Below are 21,080 nucleotides of genomic sequence, written 5' to 3' on the forward strand. Positions count from 1 at the left end.
ATGCCGTCACCCCGCCGCCGCCGCCGCCACCACAGCAGCAGCACCACCGCGAGCCCCTTTCGCACACCTTGGACCCGTCAAAGGGCGGCACCAGGAAGACGACGTTCTGGATGATGACGCGCCGCGCCTCGCACTGCCGCTGCATGGCCGACAGCACCGTCAGCACATAAACCTCGGCCACCGCGGGCGGCATGCCGCGCAGGTCGATGGGCTCTGCGGCGTCGGTCTTGAAGGAGGGCACCACGTTGCTGCGGGGGGGAGAGGTTGGGGAGTAGGCGGCCGGGGCAGGTGAGAGGTGGTGGTGGAGGGAGGCGGGGAAGCAGCACACGCCGGCGGGGAGGCAGGGGCGGGCAGGCGGGAGGGCTGCGCTGGGAGGCGGGGCTGCACCCCAGCACGCTCCCCGCCGGCGAACCCAGCCACCAAGGGGGCCTTGGGCAGGCGCATGCACGCCCCACGCAGCCCTCCCTGCCTGCTCCCACCCACACCCACTCACAACCTCCCTCCCTCCCTCCCACACACACCCACACACACCTGATGATGGCTTCCTCCATGATGCTGACTGCCTGAACGTGGTACACGCCCTCCACCCCAATCTTCTCCTGCCGCGGTATGGCAGGCGCGACGCCGCCGCCCAGCGCGCCGGGCAGCGAGTGCGGCAGCAGCGCCTCGGGCCCGCCCACGATGTGGCCCTCGCCGGCGGCCGCCTGCGGCGGCGGCAGAGGCGGGGGGAGATCAGGTCCGCAGCCAGAGGCAGAGCCGCGCCTCCTCCTCGGCATTCAGCATCAGCGCCGACAAGGCCGCCACACCGAGCGAATGGCGGCCTGATGCAGCCGCAGCCGCAGCCGCAGCAGCCGCAGCTGCCGCCGCAGTAGCAGAGCAGCAGGCAGCAGCCGCACCTGCTTGCCCTCCCAGGCCACCCGCAGGCACATGAGCATGCGGTTGAGCATGTGCATGCTGGGCTTGACGCCCGCCGCCACCGCCTCGCGGTAGATGCCAAAGGCCTGGGCCACCCAGGCCACATCCACGGGCTCCCGCAGCTCCACCTGGCGCCTGCGCGGCGTCAGCGCCTGCAGAGGCAGAGGGCCAGAGGGCCGGAACCAAGGCGGGCGGGCGTGTCACCACAGCGAGCCGACGACGTCGTTTTGTATGAGCTGGGGCGAGCCGTGCCCTTGCTGCGCCAGCAGGAAAGACACCAGCCACGCCAGCAGGCGGCTGCGGCAGGGGTCGAGGGCAGGAGCTGCCCGGCCCTGCCGAGGCTCCTCAGGCACACACCTCGAGCAGCCGCTCCCGCAGCTGGCTGCGCCGGCTGCCGAGCAGCGGGCCGCCGCCGGCGCCAGCGTCGGCGCGGTGGGGCGGGTAGCCGCCGGGCACCCAGGACTGGCGCAGGCGGTTGTAGCAGGTGCGCAGCAGGATCACAGCGTGCGTCTCGTCCATGCGCACGCCCCGCAGCTTCATCAGCCTGCAGCAGGGCCCAGGCACGCGACAGGCGGCGGGCTGCTGAGAGGCGCTCGCCAAGGCAGGCAGGCGCCGCCCAGGCGCAGGCTGCAGCAGGAGCAGCCGGCAGCTGCGGGCGGCCACAGCTTGTCGGTGCCCTTGCACACAGCGCAGCAGGGGGGGGCGGAAGACGCGGCGGCGGCGGCGGCGGCGGCGGCGGCAGCGGCGGCGCTGACCTGGCGACGTCCAGCGCCAGCTCAGCCTCGTCGGCGCGCTGGCAGGCGTTGAAGATGGCAGAGAAGGTAAAGCCGTCTGGGCGCAGCCCGCCCTGCGCCATGTCGCACACCAGGCTCACAACGTCTCCCAACCTGCGGCGGCGCAAGGTGGAGGAGGGGGCAGGGGGCGGGAGGGCAGGAGGCGCGGGTCGGCAGCCGGCGAGCGGGACCGAGACGAGGCCAGACGGCAGGCGCAGAGCACAGCTAAAAGGCAGGCGCAGAGTGCAGCCCTGCCCTCCACCCCTCCCTCCTCTTTCCCCTCCACACATCCCTCTCGCCTCCCCTCCACCCCTCCCACACACATCTCCCTCCCACCCCTCCCCCGCAGCAGGCCCACCTGAAGTTGTTGGCATAGGCGTTGAGCAGGGCGTTGGTGGCGTAGGCGTGCGGCCACTGCCCCGCCGCCCGCAGCGAGCGGTACACCGCCTGCGCCTCGGGCACCTGGCCGTTGCGGATGTGTACCGCCATCAGCGCAGACTCAGTACCCTGCGCCAGTCGTGCGCCCAAGGGCGGCGTCAGCGGGGGTCGGCATCGGCGCTCTGGCGCCGTGCGGCGGCAGGGGCGGCGCCGCGACGGGCGAGGCTGCCGCCCGGGCGCCTCCACTTGCTGGCCCCCGCCTCATAGCCCCTGCCTCTCCTCGCCTCCCTGCACCTTCCCCATGCCACCACTCCCACCGCCCACCTCCTCAGCACACACACACACACACGCGCGCACACGTGCACACGCACGTGTCGGCCCCAGCCCCAGCCTCCACCCACCGTGCAGGGCCGCAGCCCCTCCCGCTCCATCTCGTCGTGCAGGTCCAGCACCAGCTGCAGGTTGCCGCTGGCACCCGCCGCCTTCATCAGCATGCCAAACAGCTGGTTGTCGGGAGCCACGTGGCTCCTGCAGGAGAGAGCAGCGGGCAGCAGGGCGGGGCAGGGTGAGCGGCAGGGTGAGCGGCAGCAGCCACGGGCTGGCACACCTGCCCCAACCAGTCCGCAGGAGGTGCACAGGCAGAGGGCGGCCCGCGCGTGTTTGCAGCAGCAACTGGCATCCACACGCCGCTCCTGCTCCTGCTGCCACCACGAGGCACGGCAGAGAGCTCCTCCCAATGCCACCCACCCCCCCACACACACATCCACACACGCACACACACATCCACACAAACGCGCGCGCGCGCACACACACAGCAGCCAGCTCACCCTCCAGCCCCCCACCACACACACACACACACACACCTCTGCATGTCTCCGTAGATCCCCATGACCGCCTCGCTGTCGCAGCCGTCGTGCGCCTGGATGCAGGCGTGCACCGCGGCCGAGTAGACCATGAGGGTGCGAGCGCAGCCCTCGCGCTGCGCCTTGCGGTACACGCGCAGCGCCAGGCCCTTGTCGCCCGCGCGCGCGCAGGCGTCGATCAGGGAGGCGTAGGTGCGGTCGTTGGGGCGCGTGCCAAAGTGGATCATGTCTTCCAGCACGTTAAAGGCGCGCTGCAGCTGCGCGGCACGCCCCGCGGCCGTCACCAGCGCGTTCCACACCGCGGCGTCGGTGGGGATCTTGGCCCCCTTCATGTCCTCCACCAGGCTGAAGGCCCGCTCCAGCAGCACCAGCTGCTGCCGCCTGCGGCGCGGCGAGGGCGAGGCGGTGGCGTGAGCAGGCAGCGGCGCGCGCGGCGAGCAACGGGCTCGAGTGGAACTCGCGGGCACCTCCCAGACTCCCCACACACCTCCGCCCTCCCTGTCCGCTCCCCTCAGCCCCGCCCTCGCGTTCCTCCCCAGCCCAGCCCCTCGCCCAGCCTGTCGCCTCCCCAGCCCAGCCTCGGCTGCCCCCCCCTCAGACCCTCCAGCCCCGGGCCTCGGCCCACCTTTCCGACTGCGGAAGGCGGTCAATCTGCTGGGCGCAGGCCTTGACGACCGATGAATATACCATCTTGTCTGCGGGCACGCCGTCCGCCCGCATCTGGCCGTACAGCTGGAACGCCTTCTCCGCGTCCCCCGCCGCCGCGCAGGCTGCGGGGAGGGGCGAGGGGCGGGGCGGCAGGCCGGGGGTGGGGGTGCGTGCGTGCATGGGGCAAAAGGACACGCTGCGGCAGCAGGACGGCCAGCTGGCTGGCAGGAAGGCCGGCTGGCTGGCGGGACGGCCGGCTGGCTGGCGGTGCCCCCAAAGACCAGCTGGCAGGCCGATCACATGCTGGGTGGCGGTGCCCCTCAAAAGCACGGACCAGCCCAGGGCGCCCCTCCCCCCCCCCCCCCCCACACACACACACACACCTGAGATGAGGGTGGTGTAGAGGATGGAGTCCATGCGCAGCCCCGCCGCCTGCAGCATGTCGGCCACGTGCAGCGCGTTGCGAAGGTCCCCCGCCTCAGCGCACACCCGCAGCAGCATGTTGTAGGTGCGCGCGTCGGCGTACTGCCGCGGCAGCAGCTGCACGAAGCGCAGCGCCTGCTTCACGGCGCGCAGGGTGGCCGCGGGGCGCAGGAAGCGGTAGTGCTTGAGCCTGCGGGCAGGGCCGGGGGCGGGGCGGGGCAGGGTGGGGTAGGGCAGGCGGGGTGGGATCGCATGGCCGGGCCAGGAGTGGAGGCGCGCAGCCAGCGTGGCGGCTCCAGCTGGGGCTGGCGAGAGGAGGGACGCATGCCGGCGCCATCCAGCAGCGTCGGGCAAGCCAGCGTGCGCCTTGCTGGCGCCCCCACCTGCCCAGCACGTCGGTGCGGCTGGCGCGGATGCACTCCTTGATCACCGCCAGAGCCTCGTCGAGCTGGCGGCCGTCGCAGAGCGCCTCGTACACGGCCACCACCGCCGCGGGCTGCGCCTCCATGTAGTCCAGGCCCTGCGCCACCTCGGCAGCCAGCGCCGCCGCCGCCGCCGCGCTCGCCGCGCCCCCAAAGTACTCCTGCTGCCGCCGCCGCCGGCCGCCGCCGCCGTCGCGGCCGCCGCGGCCGCCGCCGCCACCGCGCCGGTCCATCGCCACGGCGCCGTTGGCGGCCCCGTGCTGCTCGCTGCTGCTAGTGCCGGCTGCAGAGGGCGGAGCGTACCAGCCGTTGCGCACGTATGGGAGGTCGTGGCTGCTGCTGCCGCTGCCGTTGCTGCTGTAGCCGCCCGCGGGCCCCGCCTCCTCCTCCTCCACCTGCCAGGGCGGCGGCGCCAGGCTCGCGTGCTGCGGCAGCACCGCTGCTGCCGAGGGCGAGGCCGCGGCCGCGCTGCCGTTGGTGCCAGCAGACGCGTGCTGCACCTGGTGCGCAGGCGCTGCTGCTGCCGCCCCGGCTGCTGCTGCCCGTGCTGCTACCATCGGCTGGCCCTTGGCCCCAAACTGATAGGTTAGGGCGCCTTCGGCGTGAGAATCTACTCGCTGCAGCTCTGTGCTGTGGCTAGGCTCCTCCTCGGCGCCGTCGGCGGAGGCGGGTCGGTCCTTGGCCGCCACCGCCGGGCGGAGCCTGCAGCGGGCAGCGGCAAGGACGCTGCTGATCAGGCGGGCGCCCTCCAGGCGCCCTCCCCTCTCAGAGCAAACGAAATGCACGGCTGTTGGGCAGGCAGTGCTATCCCGGGCCGTGGGCGCACGCACCTGGGGTGCACCACGCGGGCCGGCTTCCTGCCCGTGAAGCATGCATGTGTGCCGCGCAGGAGGCTGGCGCCAGAAGCCGGCATCTTCCGCAGCCACCACACGCAAGGTTTTGCGGCCCTGCTGCCCCAACCGCTGGGCAGTGTCTGGAGCGACACAGCAGTCCCAGGAGTAACAATGCAGACCGCCTGCCGCCTTTGCCGCGGTGAGCCGGCTGCGTGCCGAGCACCCGCTGCGAGCCGGTGGGCCAGGACTCGTGGCGAGCTAGAGTGCGATGCCAGCACGAATTGCAGCTTGGTCTCTCCCCTACTCCCGGCATGGGCGAGCAATCTGCCGGCCTGAAGTACATGTACCTCCCACTCGTCTGCGAGCGGCTCTACACGCAATGGGCGTCACTGTGACTTTTTTCGTCTTCCAGACTTCGTCCTCTAGGCAGCCATGGCTCCCCCATCGGCCCCCTTAGTCACCGTGGACATTGCAGCAGGAGTGGCGACGTTGACGCTCAGCTCCCCTCCTGTCAACGCCCTGCAGCCCACATGTGCGTTTTATGTTCACGCCTGCCGTGCCGACAGCGAGAGGTGCCCGCCGCTGCCGCCGCGACGGCCGCTGCTGAAGTGCCCGCCCGCGTGCGGAGCCCTGCTGCAGTGCTGGAAAGCCTGTTTGTGCAGCTTCGCAAGGCGCAAAGCAACCCGGATGTGAAGGCCATTCTGCTGACGGGAGCAGGAGGCAAGATCGCCGGCATTCCCATGTGCCTGTTGCTACTGTGAGCTCCCGAGTGACCTTCCACCGACTCACCGGCCCCGCACTGACTGCTGCCTGCAGGCAGGTTTTGCGCCGGCTTTGATTTTACACTGTTTGGCACGCCCGTCATGGAGAGACTGTTTGCGGAGCGGCAGGAGGTGCTGGCACAGTTCACGGCGCTGCTTGAGAACGGCGTGAAACCCACGGTGGCCGCCATCGAGGGTGTTGCGCTGGGCGGCGGCTGCGAGCTGGCACTGGCCTGCAATGCACGCGTCTGCGCCGCAGGCAAGCAGGTTTTGCTGGCGAGGGATCTGCACACGTGCAGGCAGGCAGCCCAGCACCGGACCTGGACAGGCAGTGCCATGCTGGCTGACTCGATGGTGTTGGTGGTGCGAAGTCCACTGCCCGCACTCCCGCTGCTGCTGCTTCTCTTGCTGCAGGCGCGCAGGTGGGGCTGCCCGAGGTGCGCCTGGGCCTGCTGCCGGGCCTGGGCGGCACCCAGCGGCTGCCGCGCCTGGTGGGCGTGGAGCAGGTGGGTGGCGGCGACGCAGCCAGCGTGTCTCCTGCTTGTGCGCGGGCCACTGGGCCGCCTGCCATGTCGCCACACAACCGTATTGCGTCCAAGCCTGCCTGGCTGCCTGGATCCAACTGTTGTTCGGGACTGGTGGATGTTGGCTGCAGGCGCTCAACCTGATGCTCAGCGGTCAGCCCATCTCTTCAGAGGATGCCCAGGCGGTGGGGCTGGTGGATGAGGTGGTGCCTGCGGCAGAGCTGCTGCCGGCGGCGCGGCGCTTGGCGCTGGAGCTGGCGGCGGGCAAGGCGGCGCGGCGGTGCACGCTGCAGCTGACCACCCACATGCAGGTGTGTGGCGCTGCACACGGCCTGTGATGCCTGGCACAGGAAGCGTAGGGTGGGCTGCATCGGCGGGTGATGGCAGCGGGTGCGTGCAGGACAAAGCACACTTCCATTGCGGCCACCTCAACACACCCTCCCAAGCTGCCTCTGCCCCTCTGCTCGCTGCTGCTGCTGCTGCTGCTGCAGTCCACAGGCGAGGAGTTTGAGTCATCTGTCAGCATGTTAATGACTGCCAAGGCCAATGTCAGCAAACGGTTTGCAGGGCAGCAGCACTTCGTGTATTTGCTGGAGGCGGTGGCTGCCGGGCTGGCCTCCGGACCGGCCGTGGGCCTGCAAAAGGTGGGAGAGGCAGGATGGTGCTGGGCTGGCGCTGCTGGCGCCTTGAAGTGGGAAACTTTGCAGGTCACCCAATCAGATCTTGCTGCGCTGCCCGCCTGCAGGAGGGCGAGGGCTTCCGTGCCGCCGCCAGCTCCCTCCTGCACCGCATGATGCTCCACATGTTCAAGCTGGACCGGTGGCTGAAGAAAGCGCGGGGCCCCGTCTGGGTGCTAGGCCAGGTGGGTAAACTGAGAGGCCTCGCATGCCTACCTCTCCAGCCTCGTCGCTGGCGCCATCCTTGCTGTAGTACTGTCGAGGCTCCTCGCTGCCGCTGCTCACACCCATGCCAACGCCTGCTGTCTTGCTGTTGTCCTCCCCTCCCCTCCCCTACGTTCTAGGTATGCGGCATGCTGGCCCTGCTGGTGCTGGTGGTGTATGTGAAGCTGCTGGTGCCGTACAGCTTTGCGGTACGGTTGCGCAGCAGCTTCAAGAAGGGCTTCTCCCAGGGGTACAAGGCAAAGAAGGGCGACAAAATGGACGAGGATGATGCGGCGGCTGCAGCAGCCCCCGCTAGCGGCAGCGGCAGGCAGGAACCGGCGCGGCGACGGAAGGGCAAGTGAGCGTTCTGAGTGTGGCTGCGCCCTGTGGCGGCCAAATCTGTAATCGCCGATCCAGGCCATCAAGACTTGTTAATCCTGAATCTTCGCTGGCTCTCCCTATCTGACTTGTGCCCTGCCGCTGCCGCCCAGTTCCTGGTGGCAGGATGACCTGGAAGATTTTTTTCTTTCAGTTTCCAGAACAATACATCCTAGTTCTGACCAAAATGTCCATTCACCGTCAAACAGGCCCAGGAAAAGAGCAGGAAGGGACGGTAGTGGCACCTGTGCGGGGACTTTCTTGACGGCGCCCGCCCTGCTGGCGGCGCCATTGAATTTGCGGCAGCCGGATAATCAGCGCGCTTTGCTGCGGTTGTGAAAAGGATGCACGGTTGATCACGGGCGTTTTGAGGGGGCTACGCTTCCGTTGTTTGAAGACCATCACGCTTTTGGCTCACCATGCCCCGCTGCTGGGTGATGGTGCTGGGGGACGTGGGGCGGTCCCCCCGCATGCAATACCACGCCTCCTCGCTGTGCAAGACGGTGCGCCGCTGCCCCTCCCGCCGCTGCCGCCTGCCCCGCGCCGCTGCTCTGCGCCGTCCTTGCCCAGCACCGCACTTTTCACGCCCTGCGACTTTGTTTGTGGTGCAGCCCGGCTACGAAGTGGTGCTGGTCGGCTACCGCGGCGCGGCGCTGATTGAAGAGCTGCAAGCGCATGCCGCTGCCGGCACCCTCGACGTGCGATACCTGCCTGACCTGTGAGCCCGGCTGGCGGCGTGCCCAGGGGTCAGGGGACGCGCCAGCCTGCTGTCGGTTCAGGCCTGGCGGCAGCCGGCACAGGATAAGAAGACGAGCCAGCGTGCTCGTCCTGAACGCATCTCGCTAGCTCATGCCACCCCCACCACACACCACCCGCTTCGCTGCTATCCGGTGCGCAGGCCCCCACTGGTCCGCCGCCTACCTCGCCTGCTGGCGCTGCTCGCCAAGGCGCTGTTCCAGCTGGCCACGCTGCTGTGGATGCTGCTGGTGGCGCTGCCCCGCCCCGACGCCATCCTGCTGCAGCTGCCGCCCGCCATTCCCACCGTGCTGGTGTGCCGCCTGGCCGCGCTGCGCCACCGCGCCCGCCTCGTGTTTGACTGGCACAACTTTGCTTACACGCTCATGGCCATCGGCATGGGCAGGGGGCACCCCGTGGTGAGTGGAGTACGTCCGCGGGGGCGGGCGAGCTCGCGCAGGAGGGGCCGCCATGCCCACAGTCGCCCTGCGGTCCGCTCAAGCCCTGCCGTGGCGCCGCCGCAGGTCCAGCTGGCGGAGCGGTACGAGCGGTACTGGGGCCGCGCCGCGCATGCCTCGCTGTGCGTGACGCGGGCGATGCAGGTGGAGCTGGCGTGGCACTGGGCGGTACCGGCTACCGTCTTCTACGACCGACCCCCAGACTTCTTCCGACCAGCCAGCCTGCAGGCGCGCTGCGCTGCGCTGCACAGTGGGCCCACGCCTGCACTGTGGGCCCACGCCTGGCCTTGCTCGCTCGTCAGCTAGCTGGCGATCATTAGTTCCTGCCCTGCCTCGTTGGCTCCATGCCAACAACAGCACACATGCGCACACACGCCCTGCATCACCATGATACACACGGATGCATGGTCACCCCCACCCCTGCCTGCAGGAGAAGCACGCGCTCCTGCTCAAGCTGCAGCCGGTGCTGGCCCAGGGGCTGCACCCCCATGACTTTGTGGCGGAGCTGTATGCCAGCGGCCAGCTGGCGCCAGGTCAGCACACGCTGTGCACGCAGCAGGTGGCCGCCAACGGCATCGGCGCCCGCAAGGGCTCTGCGGCTGCGGCGGCGGGTGCGGTGCGGGAGCGGGAGGGGCGGCCGGCGCTGGTGGTCAGCAGCACGAGCTGGACGCCGGATGAAGACTTTGGGCTGCTTCTCAAGGCGGCAGAGGTAAAATGCGAGAGGGGAGGAGGAGAGGGGCGAGGGCGGCGGGCAGGGAGAGGGAGCGGGGAGGAGCACTAGCCATGTCCCTTTGCCACACCCGCCGCCTTCTTTCCGTGCTCCTACCGCCCTGCCCTGCCCTACTCTCCCCCCACCTACCCTCTCAAATCCCCTCCCGGGCCCGCCCGCCCCGCCGCGCAGCTGTACGACGGCCGAGTGCGGCGCTCCCGCCGCCCCTCCGTCTACCCGTGCCTCCTGTTTTTGGTGACGGGGCGCGGGCCGCAGCGGGCAGAATATGAGGAGCGCATGGCGGGCATGGACCTGCGCCATGTGGCATTCAGGTGGGCATATTGTAGTATATTGGGCTGCTGTATGTAGCTCTGAGCGCCGCGTCCGGTACCGCGCGCTGTGCAGCGCCGGGCCCGTCCTGCCGTCGCCGCGGCTGGACCCAAGCCGCCTGCTGTGTGCCCGCCGCAGGCATGGCCCGCTGGTCCCCCTCTCTGCCGCCCGCTGCCGCTGCCCGTTGCGTGCCCCCATCCTGCTTGCTCCCATCCTGGTATGCGCCCCTCCTGCCTCCCTCCTCGCAGGACGCTGTGGCTGGAGCCCGAGGACTACCCCCGCCTGCTGGGATCCGCAGACCTGGGCGTCTCCCTGCACGCCTCCTCCTCCGGCCTCGACCTGCCCATGAAGGCGAGCGGCCCATGGGGGTGTGGGGAGCAGGGGGCAGGGCTCAGCTGCTGCAAACAAGGGGGGTAATGGGGCACTCAAGCTTGAGGGCATGCCAGCTGTTCCCCAGCGCTGCTCCATGCCGTTGCCCGCCCCGCCACAACATGCTGTGATATCCCCACCGGCCCATCTGCCCGGCCCCATCCGTCTCCTGCAGGTGGTTGACATGTTTGGCTGCGGCCTGCCGGTCTGCGCGCTGACCTACAGCTGCATCGGGGAGCTGGTGTCCCACGAACACAACGGCCTGCTGTTTGCCACGCCTCAGCAGCTGGCCCAGCAGCTGGTTGAGTGCTTCCGGGTGTCGGGCGGCGGCGCCGGCGGCAGCGCGCTGCTGGCGCAGCTGCGCCGCGGGGTGGAGGGCGCCAGCATGGCGCGCTGGCACGACACCTGGCGCAAGACGGTGCTGCCGGTGCTGCAGGGCGGCGGCAAGGGCGGCGGGGCGGCGGCCACTGCCAGGGCTGGAGTGCTGCGGTGACGCGGTTGGTGCCAGCACCAGTTGGGTAGAGATTCTTGCGTAATGGTTCATATTTTGTCCCACATTCATGTGCCACTGCTAGGAAGTATGTGACCCTCACCACCTGTTGCCGAACCGCACCTTGTTGCCAAACGGCGCCCTGCTGGCGCCCGCCTCGGTGGCGGCTACCTATTGCAGTCGTGCTTGATCCTGAAAGCATTCCTACCTTCGTCTAGCGCTCTTGGGTGTCTTTCCGGGACGTTCGCGCTGGCAGAAATGGCGTGCCGAGGGAGAGGATGCTGAGCCCAGCCACTTTCGCTAGTGCTTACCGGGCTCTCGCCGACCTGGATGTGAGCCTGAGACTAACCAAGCGTCCTGCAGACCGGGCGCACGGTCTTGCCCAACTGGCCGACTCACACCCGCCCTCCATCACCTGCAGGAGGGCATACGGCAGGCCACCCTCTGCGCGTCACAGTTTGATGAGCTGAAAGCCGCGGCTGCGACGGTGCTGGGCTACGACCCACTGGTCAGCGCCACCGCCTGCCACCCTCGGGGACCAAGCGCCAGCCTGCCTGCCTGCCTGCCTGCCTTTCATTTGTTGTGCCCAGCCTGTCGTGCCATGCGCTGCTAATGTAGTGCCATACGCTGTGTGGCTTCTGGTGCAGACGTGTGCACCAGGTGACGGCGGGGCAGCCAATGGCGGGCACTTGGGTGTAGCCGCCGGTGGCCTGCCAGCTGAGGCCCACCGCCCGCCGCCCGCCGCTGCAGCAGGGAGTGCAGCTGCCGGGGCGAAGCCCGAGGTGGTGGACTTGCCCACGGCGGCGAAAAGTAAAGCGGGCGAGGCGGGAGCCGCTGTGCAGCGGCACAGCATGCAGCCACGGGGGCGCCCCGGAGCGCGGCCGAGCAGGTCTCACCACCACTCCGAGGCGGGTGGCAGCGCTGCAGCCTCGCCTGCGCCTGCACCGGCACCAGCCCCCCCAGCAGCAGCAGCGGCAGCACGAGGCACCCAGCCTGCGGCAGCGGCCCCTGCGAAGCCGGCCACAGCGCCGGGCACCCACAGCAGTTCCGGCAGATTCAAGGTGGTTACAACAAGCAGCGGCAGAGTCAAACTGACGCCGTGGCAGGCCCTGCGGCGGCAGGGCGCGGCAAAGGCAGCAATTGCCAGCGGCGGCGGCGGCGGCAGCGCGGGCGAGGGGCCGGCACCAGCTGCGGCCCCCGTGGCAGGCATGCCACATGCCGCTGCCGGCGCGCAGCCCGCAGCACCGGCTTTGCAGCGACAGCAGCAGCAGCAGCAGCACTTTCCGGCAGCAGCGCCGGCAGCAGGAGAGCCGGCTGCAGTTGATTCTAGTGATGATGAGCTGGTGCTCATGCCGCTGGCCAAGCGGCAGCGCATGCTTCTGCACCACATCAGGCGCCAGGAGCAGCCACCGCGCTCTGACCCGCAGCAGGGGCAGCAGCCTGCACAGCTGCCTGTGCAGCAGCAGCCGCAGCAGCCACCACAATCGGCTCAACAGCCGCAGCAGCCGGAGGTGCTGGAGCTCTTGGATAGCAGCGAGAGCAGCAGCGATGAAGAGATGGCGGACGGCAGCAGCAGCGATGATGCGCACAGCAGTGATGAGCAGGCAGAGCAGGCAAAGGACGCAGCCGCGGCAGCGGTGGCGGCCAAGGCTGACGGCCAGGCGCAGAGGCCTGGGCCGCAGGGAGTGCAGTCGTCAGCAACCGCCAGCCGAGGGATGAGCCAGCTGCCTGGTGCGCAGGCGGAAGCTGCACCGGCGGCGGGGCGGGGCCCTCCAGCCCAGCAGCAGCAGCAGTGGCTGTATGGGGTGGGCGACATCTCAGCTGCCACCTCTGCTGCTGTGACCAAGTGGTATGTTGTGTCTAAAGGGCGGCGGCCGGGCCTTTACACAAGCTGGGCGGAGTGCGCAGGTGCGTGTGTGTGTGTGTGTGTGTGTGTGTGTGGCCTGGTTGGGAGGGGGTGGGCCGATGCGGCTGCTGCTCCAGGCAATGCTTCAGGCCAGCACAGGGTGCCCATTGGCCGCCTGGGCAGCCGCCGTGCGCCCCTCAAGCCGCATGCTTGCTCTGCTCGTTGACTGAGCACGTCCCTCGCTGTCTGGCGCGGCTGCTGGTGCAGGCCAGGTGCTGGGGTACCGCGGCGGCGAGTACAAAACGTTTGCCTCGGAGCAGGCGGCCAGGCAGTACCTGGATCAGCGTGGGGTGGGCCTGGATGCTAACCAGCAGCAGCCGCCGCCGCCGCAGCCACAGCAGCAGCAGGCCAATGGCCGTCAGGATGTGGCAGCGCCGCCGCCTGTTGCAGGCCCTGGTCCTGCACCCGGTGCTGCCGCTGGCTCTGGCGCAGGCGGCGGCAGCGGCGGCGAAGGTGGCAGTGGCGGCGGACGGGGGGCCTACCAGTTCACAGACTCTGCGGCAGCGCAGCAGTTCAAGCGGCAGTTTGATGTGGAGCCGGGATCTGCCTCGCGGCGGGGCGGCAGGAAGCTGGGCGGTCGCAAGCGGCTGCGGCGTTCGACGGGGGACGCCAAGGCCGCCGCGCCGCAGCCGGACAGGCGCGAGCAGCAGGCCTGGGAGGCCATAGCCAGGTCGTGGCGGGAGAAGAACATGCCGACGGATGAGGAGCTCAAGAGGCTGCAGAAGGAGCAGCATGCGGCGGCATCGGCGGCTGTGCAGCAGGCCCATGCCGCCGCCGCTGCGGTGGCTGCTGGGTACGCTCCGGCGGCGGGCGCCTCGGCGGCGCCCCGCAAGACGCCCCAGCAGCGGCTCCACGCCGAGCGCGCGGCAGCCGCAGCAGCTGGCGCCGTGCCGGGCTCGGGACCGCCACCGCCAGCAGCAGGGGTGGCGCAGGGAGGGGACGCGCGAGCGGCTGCAGCGGCGGCGGCAGCGAGAAGCGCTGAGCATGCGGCAGACCGCCGCGCTTTCCACCGCCACATCTGCCAGGCCAAGGTGGCCGGCCTCACCTCCTTTGCCCAGGCAAGCTGTGCTGGCGCCCAGCGGCGGCCTTGTGGCGACCTGTGCTGAGCAAGGATGCGCATTTCAGGCATTGTTGGCCTGGGCGTCGCGCTGCTGCCTTGCATCCTCCACCCCGCCTCACCGCCACCGCTCTTGCTGCCTGCCATGTTGCTACTTCGGTGCAGGTGCTGCGCATCTTCAAGGTGCCGTGCGAGGCGGGGAAGCTAAAGGAGGCGTATCGCCTGGCGGTACGCATGTACCACCCAGATTCCAACAGCAAGGACAAGGTGAGAGGCGGGAGGCTGGAAGAGCACATAGCGGGGGGACGGGGAGGCACAGAGCGGTGGCGCCGAGTGGGTGGCATGTGTGCATTAGAAGTAGCCTGCTTGAGGACTCAGACCCACCGGTGGTGCCCCGTGGTGCTCTGGCGCTGTTGCAGGTGTGGCGCAACGTGGATGAGCAGGTGCATGCGGAGGAGGTGATGAAGATAATCAACGAGCGCAAGCCGCCCAGCCTCAGCTAGCTGCTGCAGCAAGGGGCGGGGGAACCGCGCTGGCTTGTGTGCTGGGCACACACGAGGCGGGGCAGCTTTGGGAGTTGGCGGGGCTCAGCTGAGCCCAGCCCAGCTCTGGAGCACAGCCCTTAGGCGGCCCACCCAACTCCCTCCTGGCTCGGCTGTTCACTGCAACGCATGGAGTGCTGAATGCAGATTGAGCTCTTGCACCATTCTGACTGGGAATTCCTTTAGGCATCCTGATTACTGATCTGTGTTATATACGCTACCACTGGCCATGTGGCATCCATGCAAAGCAGAGGCATCAAAGCAGAGTAGTGCCATTCACGCAAACTGAGTGGAGGTGTGCCCAGTGTGGATGATGGCGGCTGAACCGCCAGCGCCAGCCTACAGCGCATGCGTGGCCTGCTCAATCCAGCTGCGCCACAGCGGGCTGGTGCTCAGTGTTTCCCGGTGGCCCACAACCACCACAGCCCGCATGGCGCGGGTGAGGGCCACGTTGAGCCGGCGGCGGTCCGACACAAAGCCCAGCCGCTCGCAGCTGTTGGCACGCACTGGGCTGATGATGATGACTTCCTGCGACAAGACAGACGCCAGTGTGGCTGGATCAGCAGCAAGGCCCCCATCTGCGCCGTTCATGTGTGGGCCATGTAGGGATGGGGATGCATTGCTGGCTGCTCACCTTTTCTCGCCCCTGGAAAGCATCCACGGTTGAGATCTCCAGCTCAGGCCACAGCTGCTGCGTCCGCCTGCGCAGCTGCTCAGCCTGGGCTCGGTAGGGGGTCACAACACCGATGTCTGCTCCCCCGACTGTGCCGCAATCGCTGCTGCCACTGCGTCTGCCGAGCAGCTGCCTTAGCAGGCCAACAACTGCATCTGCTTCCCTGGCATTGTACTTTGAGCTGCCAAGAGACTCCCGCCCATCTGCCACGTTGATGAAGGTGACTGGGGCGGGCAAGGGTGGGGGCGGTGTGCTGGCGCCTGTGGTGGGGCTGCTGCGCAGCCTGCCCCCATAGAAAGTCGAGTTTGGAAAGGAGGCAATCGCTGGGTGCATGCGGTACTGAGTGTCCAGCAGCAGCGGCTGCAGCGACTGGCTGCAGCGCTCAAACAGGGAGATGTCCAGCCGAAATTTCTGCAGGCATGGGGAGCGCCAGCACAGCCGGAGCGTGAGATCAGGAGTTTGGAAAGTAGGCTGGCAGGTTGGCAAGCTGCCCGGCTTGCTGGCTGGTTCGCAGGCACACGGGAGGGGTGACTTGTTGCCCCCATCCGCCCTGCACAGTCTTGCCTGCCCCTCCTGGGTGACCACAGGCCCCAGCTGCTGGTGGTCTCCCACCAGTATGCATCGGGCGGCAGGCGCTCGCACAAGAGGCACCATGGAACACGGCTCTGTGACCTGAATGAGTTGGCAGCACAAAGACAGCTCTCCTTATGGACGCAGACACCTTGTGCTGGGTTTCATCTGGTCTTCCCGCGCAGCCCATGCACAGGCACCAGAGCCTTTTCAAACAGAACCTGGGAGGCCTCGTCCACCACCACGGCGCCAAAGCGGCAGCCGTCCAGCAGCTTCGAGCCGGTGCCTGTGCAGGTAGTGAATACCGCCAGAGCATGGCGCAGCGCCTTGCGCACTCGGCGCGAGTCGAAGCCGTAGGGCGAGCGCAGGCCCTCCTGTGCCTCCAGGCAGTACCTGCAGGTGCCAGGCATTGGCATGGCGTGAAGCGTGCTGGGTGCAGCTGACTCCCTCCCTGCCTGCTGGCCGGGCGGGAATGGCAGGCGCTTACCTCTGCAGGTCCTTGCCCACATTGCCAGCGTCGCCGACTCGCAGCAGGCGCCCTGGCTGTGCCTGGCTGCTGGCGGCGCCCAGGCAGGAGAGCAGCTTGCGCAGGATGTTGTCCACAGCCACGTTGGTGCCAGCTGTGACCAGCACTGGAGTTTCCTGCCGCTTCTGGAACAGATTCTCCAGCAGGTGGGCGATGGTGTGGGTCTGCACAACAGGCAGCGGGCGCAGCAATCGGCGCATTGCTGGCTCCCTACTGGGGAGAGAACCGCTGTACAGTAGGAGACTGTGGATGGCATGGCAAGCCGATCGGGTATACAGCAGCGCAGCACCCTACCTTCCCGGTGCCGGGGGGACCGTGGATGAGCGTCAGAGGCTGTGCAGCCGCGGCCTGAATGGCTTCGCACTGGCTATCATTGCATGTGGCGATGCAGGCGGGGTGCAGCTGCTTGGCATCTGCAACGTGGCATAATCTTATGCTATCTATTTAGCAGGCAACGCAGCAGGGGGAACCACAGGCGCTCTGAAGTGGGCATGCAGGCACGACACAGATCTCAAGGAAGCGCAGCCTGGGCATGGTGAAGTATGCGAGTATCTTACCTGCTTGCTGTGCTGCATTAATGCAGCCCTCATTGAACCAGCTCTCCACGAGCAGGCGGCACGCTGCACCAGGCGCCTGCTCCTGCTGGAGCTCACAGAGCGCCTCCATGCTGCGCTCATATGTGGTCATGTTGCACAGCCGCTGCAGCCGCCACAGCCGGTCCTGTAGGGTTTGAAGATTCACAGAAAGCGAGCAGGGCATCTCATTACCAGAATGGTGGTGTGATGCTCCTCCACATCTCAGCCTACCAGCCATCCATGGTTGTTCAAGGCAGGGCAAATGCCAGCAGCGGCCAGCCGGGCATGTGCCAGGGCACCCGTGCCTCACCCGAGCATCACACGGCAGCCAGGGAAGCTTCACCTGCAGAGACACTCAACCACGAGGTCACATCGGCAGGCACCCCCGCTACGCCAGGGCAGCGGCAGGTACAGGGCACATCGAGGCTGAGCCGGGAAGGACTGCGAGCTTTCGTACCGTCACATCCATGACACCTGAGGCCAGCACCACTCCCTCTACACAGCACGCTGGCAGCTGCGGCAGAAGGATGACAGGAGCATCTACTAGTGAGCTATGCTCCTTGGAGGCGGCATACTAGTGGCCCCTCTGAACCCCTTGTAGCCACTCGCCTGAGCGCTGCCAGCCGGGGTACGCATGTCTGACAGGCAACTGGTGTGGTGCCTCCTCGGCTCCCTGGACACACTCCTCGGCTCCCTGGACAGGCCAGCCCATACTCTGCTTGCTGTCTTCTGCGTTCCCACAATGGAGACAGCAGTCCTCACAGCCGTGCTGGATGCCGTGGTGCTGGTTGGATGGCAGTGCCGCGGCGCCGTGCAACGGCTGCTCCGCCTGGCCCTCTTCAAGAGCTACCGCAACCCGGCCGTGGCTACTGACGACCTCACCAAGCACACCAAAATCAACGTGTGGGACATAGCCGGCTTTGGGCGCGTCGTGTTCACAAGCAGGTGGGCGATTAACGCAACCGACTGCCGCCAGCGATCACCAGGCAACCTGCTCCCGTCTGCTTTCCGCCAAGCCTCCCACCTGGCGTCTCGCTTTGCTGCAGCCCTCAAGTGGCGAACCGTGTGTTTCACCGTCCAAGCCTCAAGTTTGTGAACAGGCTGGGTAGCGACTGGGGCCTGAAGCAGCTGGGGATGTATCGCCAGGTGCGCGGTTTGGGGGCAGAGAGACAAAGGCTGACCACATGACCAGAGGTCCATATCAAGTGGCTGCTGCTGCTGCAGGGTATCATTTGGAACAATGACGTGGAGAGCTGGGTGAAGGGCCGAAAGTGGTTTGAGGCAGGTGCGTGTGAGGACACACCATCCACAGCCAGCAGCGCTGGCACCAGGCAGCTTGTGGCCATGGCACACCTGCCATGTGCTTTCCACCTCCCGCCTGCCTGCGTGCCTGCATGCCATCCTGCCTGCCCTCGCTACCTGCAGCTGTCAAGGCACCGAAAAGCAAGGGTCTGGCGGACCGCATCACCGACATCTCTTTCCAGGCTTTCCAGGTAACTGGGATGCTTGCTGCCACCTCAAACACACCCCCTGGCCCATCTGCTGCACGTTCGCTGCTGATTGCCTGGTGCGTGCAACGGCTGTACAACATGCAGGCCACCGCCCAGCAATTTGTCAGTTTCGGAGGGCTGGCTGCCGCTGGCAAGTCCACTTTCAGCACCGCCACCATCAGCGACGCCACCGACTTCATGAGGTGCTGCACCTTCCGCGTCATCTGCGCCCTGGCCTTTGGCATCACGGTGGAGCGCCTGGACGACCGCCTGACGCTGGACTGCGTGCACAAGGTGACCGCCTACTTTGAGGTGAGGTTTCTGGGCAGAGCAGGGCCTGCTGTGCTCGACTGCCAGTCAGCAGTGGGAGGCAGTCCGTTCACGGGCTTGCAGATGCAGACAGGCAGGGCGGGAGGGGCAGGAGGGGTGGAGGGGAAGGAGGCGCGCTGAATGATAGCATGCATGCTCGTGGCGTGGGCCCAGGGAAACTGACTGCATTCGACTTACGGCAGTTTGTGCTTGCTGCGCTGTGCTGTGCTGGACTGTGCCATGCTGCGCTGTGCTGTGCAGGCCTGGAACTTCTTTCTGCTTCGCCCCTACTGGCTCCACCTGCTGCTGCTGCCCTTCTGCTGGCGCCAGCACCGCCGCCACCTGCAGTCGGTGTCAGCTTTGCAGCAGGCCACGAAGCACCTGATGCATCTGGGCAGCAGCACCGCTGGCAATGGTGCTGCGGCTGACGCAGCCGCTCCCGGTGCCAAAGGCCTACACCTGTTTCTGCATGATGTGCTGCGTGCGGAGGCAAGGGGAGACATCAGCCACAGCCAGGCAGTGCAGTGCTGCCTGGAGATGCTGCTGGCGGGCACCGACACCTCCTCCGTGACGCTGGGCTACCTGCTGCTGGCGCTGCGGGACCAGCCGCTGCTGGAGGCGGTGCTGCGCGCGGAGGTGCTTCAGGCGCTGAGGGCAGGTGGGTGGGGTTGATGGCGAATGGGCAGAAAGGGTGTGTGGATGGGCTCAGGCACAGCCACTCACCCAACCCCTCGCCATGGCATCCGCCTGCGTGCAGGCAGCGCTGGCAGCGCCAGCGGTGGCTGCAGCAAGGGCAGCCTGCGCTGTCTGGGCTCCGCCAACCTGCCCAAGATGAAGGCAGCGCTGTATGAAGCCATGCGCTTCAAGCCAGTTGGCCCTGTGTCCATCCGACAGGCGGCGCGCGGCTGCCCCGCCGGCGGGTTCCTGCTGCCAGGCAGCGACAGCACCGGCAGCGTGCGGCTGCAGGCAGGCGACACGGTGATCGTCAACCTGGCAGGCATCCACCGCTGCCCCGCCATCTTTCCCAACCCCTCCCAGTTTGACCTCGCCAACTTCTGGCCCAGCACCGCCGCCCAGCTGGGTGCCAACTTCTTTCCATTTGGCGGCGGCCCCAAGGGCTGCCTGGGCAGCGACCTGGCTATGCTGGAGATGCAGGTGCTGACCGCCTGCTTCCTGCTAGCCTTCCAGCTCCAGAGCGCAGGCCCCGGCAGCGGCACCGCCGCCAGCGCACCTTCACTGGATGCCCTGCAAAGCGAGTGGCAGGTGGCCAACCAGCCCACGGAGCGGGTGCCGCTGCGGGTGCGCCTGGCCCCTTCGGCGTCCGCGGTTCTGCCGGCGCTGGGCGGTGGCGACATGGGCGCCGCAGAAGTGTCCATTCTGCAGCACGCGGCAGGTTCCAATGGAGGTGCGGATGAGTGAGCCAGGCAGCCTGCCTGCCTGCTACCTTGCTGCCGTGCCTGGATGCGTGCCTGTGCATTATGTGCCTGCTGGCAGCCGTCGTCCCGACACTGTCAGTTTCCCTGCTGCCAGCAGGACTGCCCAGCTTCAGGCGCATCTACCTGGTGGGCTCGGGTGCATCAGGCAAGACCACTCTGTGCGAGGCGCTCCGGAGCTCCGCCCGCACCTGCAGCTGGGCCGCAGGCTACACACCCATCCGCGAGGTTGCACGGCAGGCAAGCCAGGCAGCCCCCTGCGGTACCTCACTGATGAGAGGCCAAACCGCGTGCAGATGTGCCTGCAATGGGAAGGAGGCAGCTTGGACGTCTGAAGAGTACGGCCGGCGACACCGCTGCCTGCGCTGCGTGTGCTGCAGGTGATGCGGGACTGCCACATCAGCCGCCACGACCTGCGGGACCCCGCCACCTACCTGCGCCTGCAGCGCCTGATCGTGGAGCGGCAGGCGGCCGTGGAGGCGCGGCTGGGCCAGCAGCCCTTCATCTCCGACAGGAGCGGCGCCATCGACCCTCTGGCATACACCGCCTGGAAGTATGGCGTCCACTCAGCGCAGGTGGGACCTGCCCCGGCTGATCTGTTCCCGTCCGCAGCGCCAGCGCTATGTGTGCAGTCAAGGTAGCGTGCTGCTGCACTGCCCGAATCAAGGGTGGTTCGCTCATGGCTGTGCCACTCAATCTCGTCCCGCGTTCCTGCTGCTGCCGCTGCTACCCTGCAGGTGCGCGGCCTGCTGGAGCTGCCGCCATTCCAGGTGCTGCTGGCCGCCGCCTGCGCGCCCGACACCCTGGTACTGCTGGTACCGCCCTTTGCGCCGCCCGGCCAGCCGGCCCCCGACGACGGCACGCGGCTGCTGTGCAGCGACAGAGGGCTGGAGGACGCGTTCAGCGCTGTGCTGAAGTTCTTCAAGCATGAGGTGCTGAAGGCGCGCTCTGTGGAGGACAGGGTGGCAGAAGTGCACCAGATGGTGCGCCACAGGGCGACTGGCATGGCCGCGCCCCCGGCAGGCCCCGACTGATGCAGTGCCGTGCCGACTGTCCCCCTTTGCATCTTGGTTACATGTCCACTTGCATGCACCATTGACAGTATCCGA

General features: G+C 67.8%; 5 protein-coding genes across 5 annotated transcripts in view; 3 read left to right on the top strand and 2 right to left on the bottom strand.

The window, feature by feature from the left end:
* Positions 1 to 5,335, bottom strand: part of CHLNCDRAFT_142073 (hypothetical protein) — a gene marked incomplete at both ends in the record, with an annotated part of 5,457 nt that extends 122 nt beyond the window's left edge. The window contains 12 exons of the mRNA XM_005850249.1: positions 66 to 248; positions 532 to 704; positions 897 to 1,067; positions 1,273 to 1,459; positions 1,671 to 1,802; positions 2,047 to 2,195; positions 2,468 to 2,594; positions 2,930 to 3,310; positions 3,555 to 3,699; positions 3,961 to 4,190; positions 4,384 to 5,124; positions 5,253 to 5,335. Of these exons, the coding sequence (XP_005850311.1) occupies positions 66 to 248; positions 532 to 704; positions 897 to 1,067; positions 1,273 to 1,459; positions 1,671 to 1,802; positions 2,047 to 2,195; positions 2,468 to 2,594; positions 2,930 to 3,310; positions 3,555 to 3,699; positions 3,961 to 4,190; positions 4,384 to 5,124; positions 5,253 to 5,335 (2,702 nt within the window). The remainder of the gene's footprint in view (positions 1 to 65; positions 249 to 531; positions 705 to 896; positions 1,068 to 1,272; positions 1,460 to 1,670; positions 1,803 to 2,046; positions 2,196 to 2,467; positions 2,595 to 2,929; positions 3,311 to 3,554; positions 3,700 to 3,960; positions 4,191 to 4,383; positions 5,125 to 5,252) is intronic.
* Positions 5,336 to 5,687: 352 nt separating this feature from the next.
* CHLNCDRAFT_142074 (hypothetical protein) lies at positions 5,688 to 7,783 on the top strand (the record flags this gene model as incomplete). The annotated part of the gene is made up of 8 exons (XM_005849995.1): positions 5,688 to 5,787; positions 5,895 to 6,012; positions 6,076 to 6,212; positions 6,431 to 6,522; positions 6,672 to 6,851; positions 7,032 to 7,184; positions 7,286 to 7,402; positions 7,562 to 7,783. The coding sequence occupies 8 exons, from the start codon at positions 5,688 to 5,690 to the stop codon at positions 7,781 to 7,783; spliced, it is 1,119 nt and encodes a 372-aa protein (XP_005850057.1).
* A 435-nt stretch (positions 7,784 to 8,218) lies between these two features.
* On the top strand, positions 8,219 to 10,893 carry CHLNCDRAFT_142075 (hypothetical protein; the record flags this gene model as incomplete). The annotated part of the gene is made up of 8 exons (XM_005849996.1): positions 8,219 to 8,302; positions 8,411 to 8,517; positions 8,698 to 8,953; positions 9,059 to 9,289; positions 9,423 to 9,701; positions 9,894 to 10,033; positions 10,280 to 10,399; positions 10,626 to 10,893. The coding sequence occupies 8 exons, from the start codon at positions 8,219 to 8,221 to the stop codon at positions 10,891 to 10,893; spliced, it is 1,485 nt and encodes a 494-aa protein (XP_005850058.1).
* Positions 10,894 to 14,734: 3,841 nt separating this feature from the next.
* On the bottom strand, positions 14,735 to 17,208 carry CHLNCDRAFT_142077 (hypothetical protein; the record flags this gene model as incomplete). The annotated part of the gene is made up of 7 exons (XM_005850250.1): positions 14,735 to 14,923; positions 15,030 to 15,479; positions 15,839 to 16,031; positions 16,126 to 16,328; positions 16,459 to 16,577; positions 16,722 to 16,884; positions 17,197 to 17,208. The coding sequence occupies 7 exons, from the start codon at positions 17,206 to 17,208 to the stop codon at positions 14,735 to 14,737; spliced, it is 1,329 nt and encodes a 442-aa protein (XP_005850312.1).
* A 273-nt stretch (positions 17,209 to 17,481) lies between these two features.
* CHLNCDRAFT_50614 (hypothetical protein) lies at positions 17,482 to 21,005 on the top strand (the record flags this gene model as incomplete). Its single annotated transcript, XM_005849997.1, has 9 exons — positions 17,482 to 17,684; positions 17,786 to 17,885; positions 17,964 to 18,024; positions 18,165 to 18,541; positions 18,800 to 19,196; positions 19,296 to 19,943; positions 20,072 to 20,100; positions 20,352 to 20,546; positions 20,709 to 21,005. The coding sequence occupies 9 exons, from the start codon at positions 17,482 to 17,484 to the stop codon at positions 21,003 to 21,005; spliced, it is 2,307 nt and encodes a 768-aa protein (XP_005850059.1).
* Positions 21,006 to 21,080: the final 75 nt, after the last annotated feature.

Source organism: Chlorella variabilis, assembly GCF_000147415.1.
Source record: "Chlorella variabilis unplaced genomic scaffold CHLNCscaffold_4, whole genome shotgun sequence".
Lineage (NCBI taxonomy): Eukaryota > Viridiplantae > Chlorophyta > Trebouxiophyceae > Chlorellales > Chlorellaceae > Chlorella > Chlorella variabilis.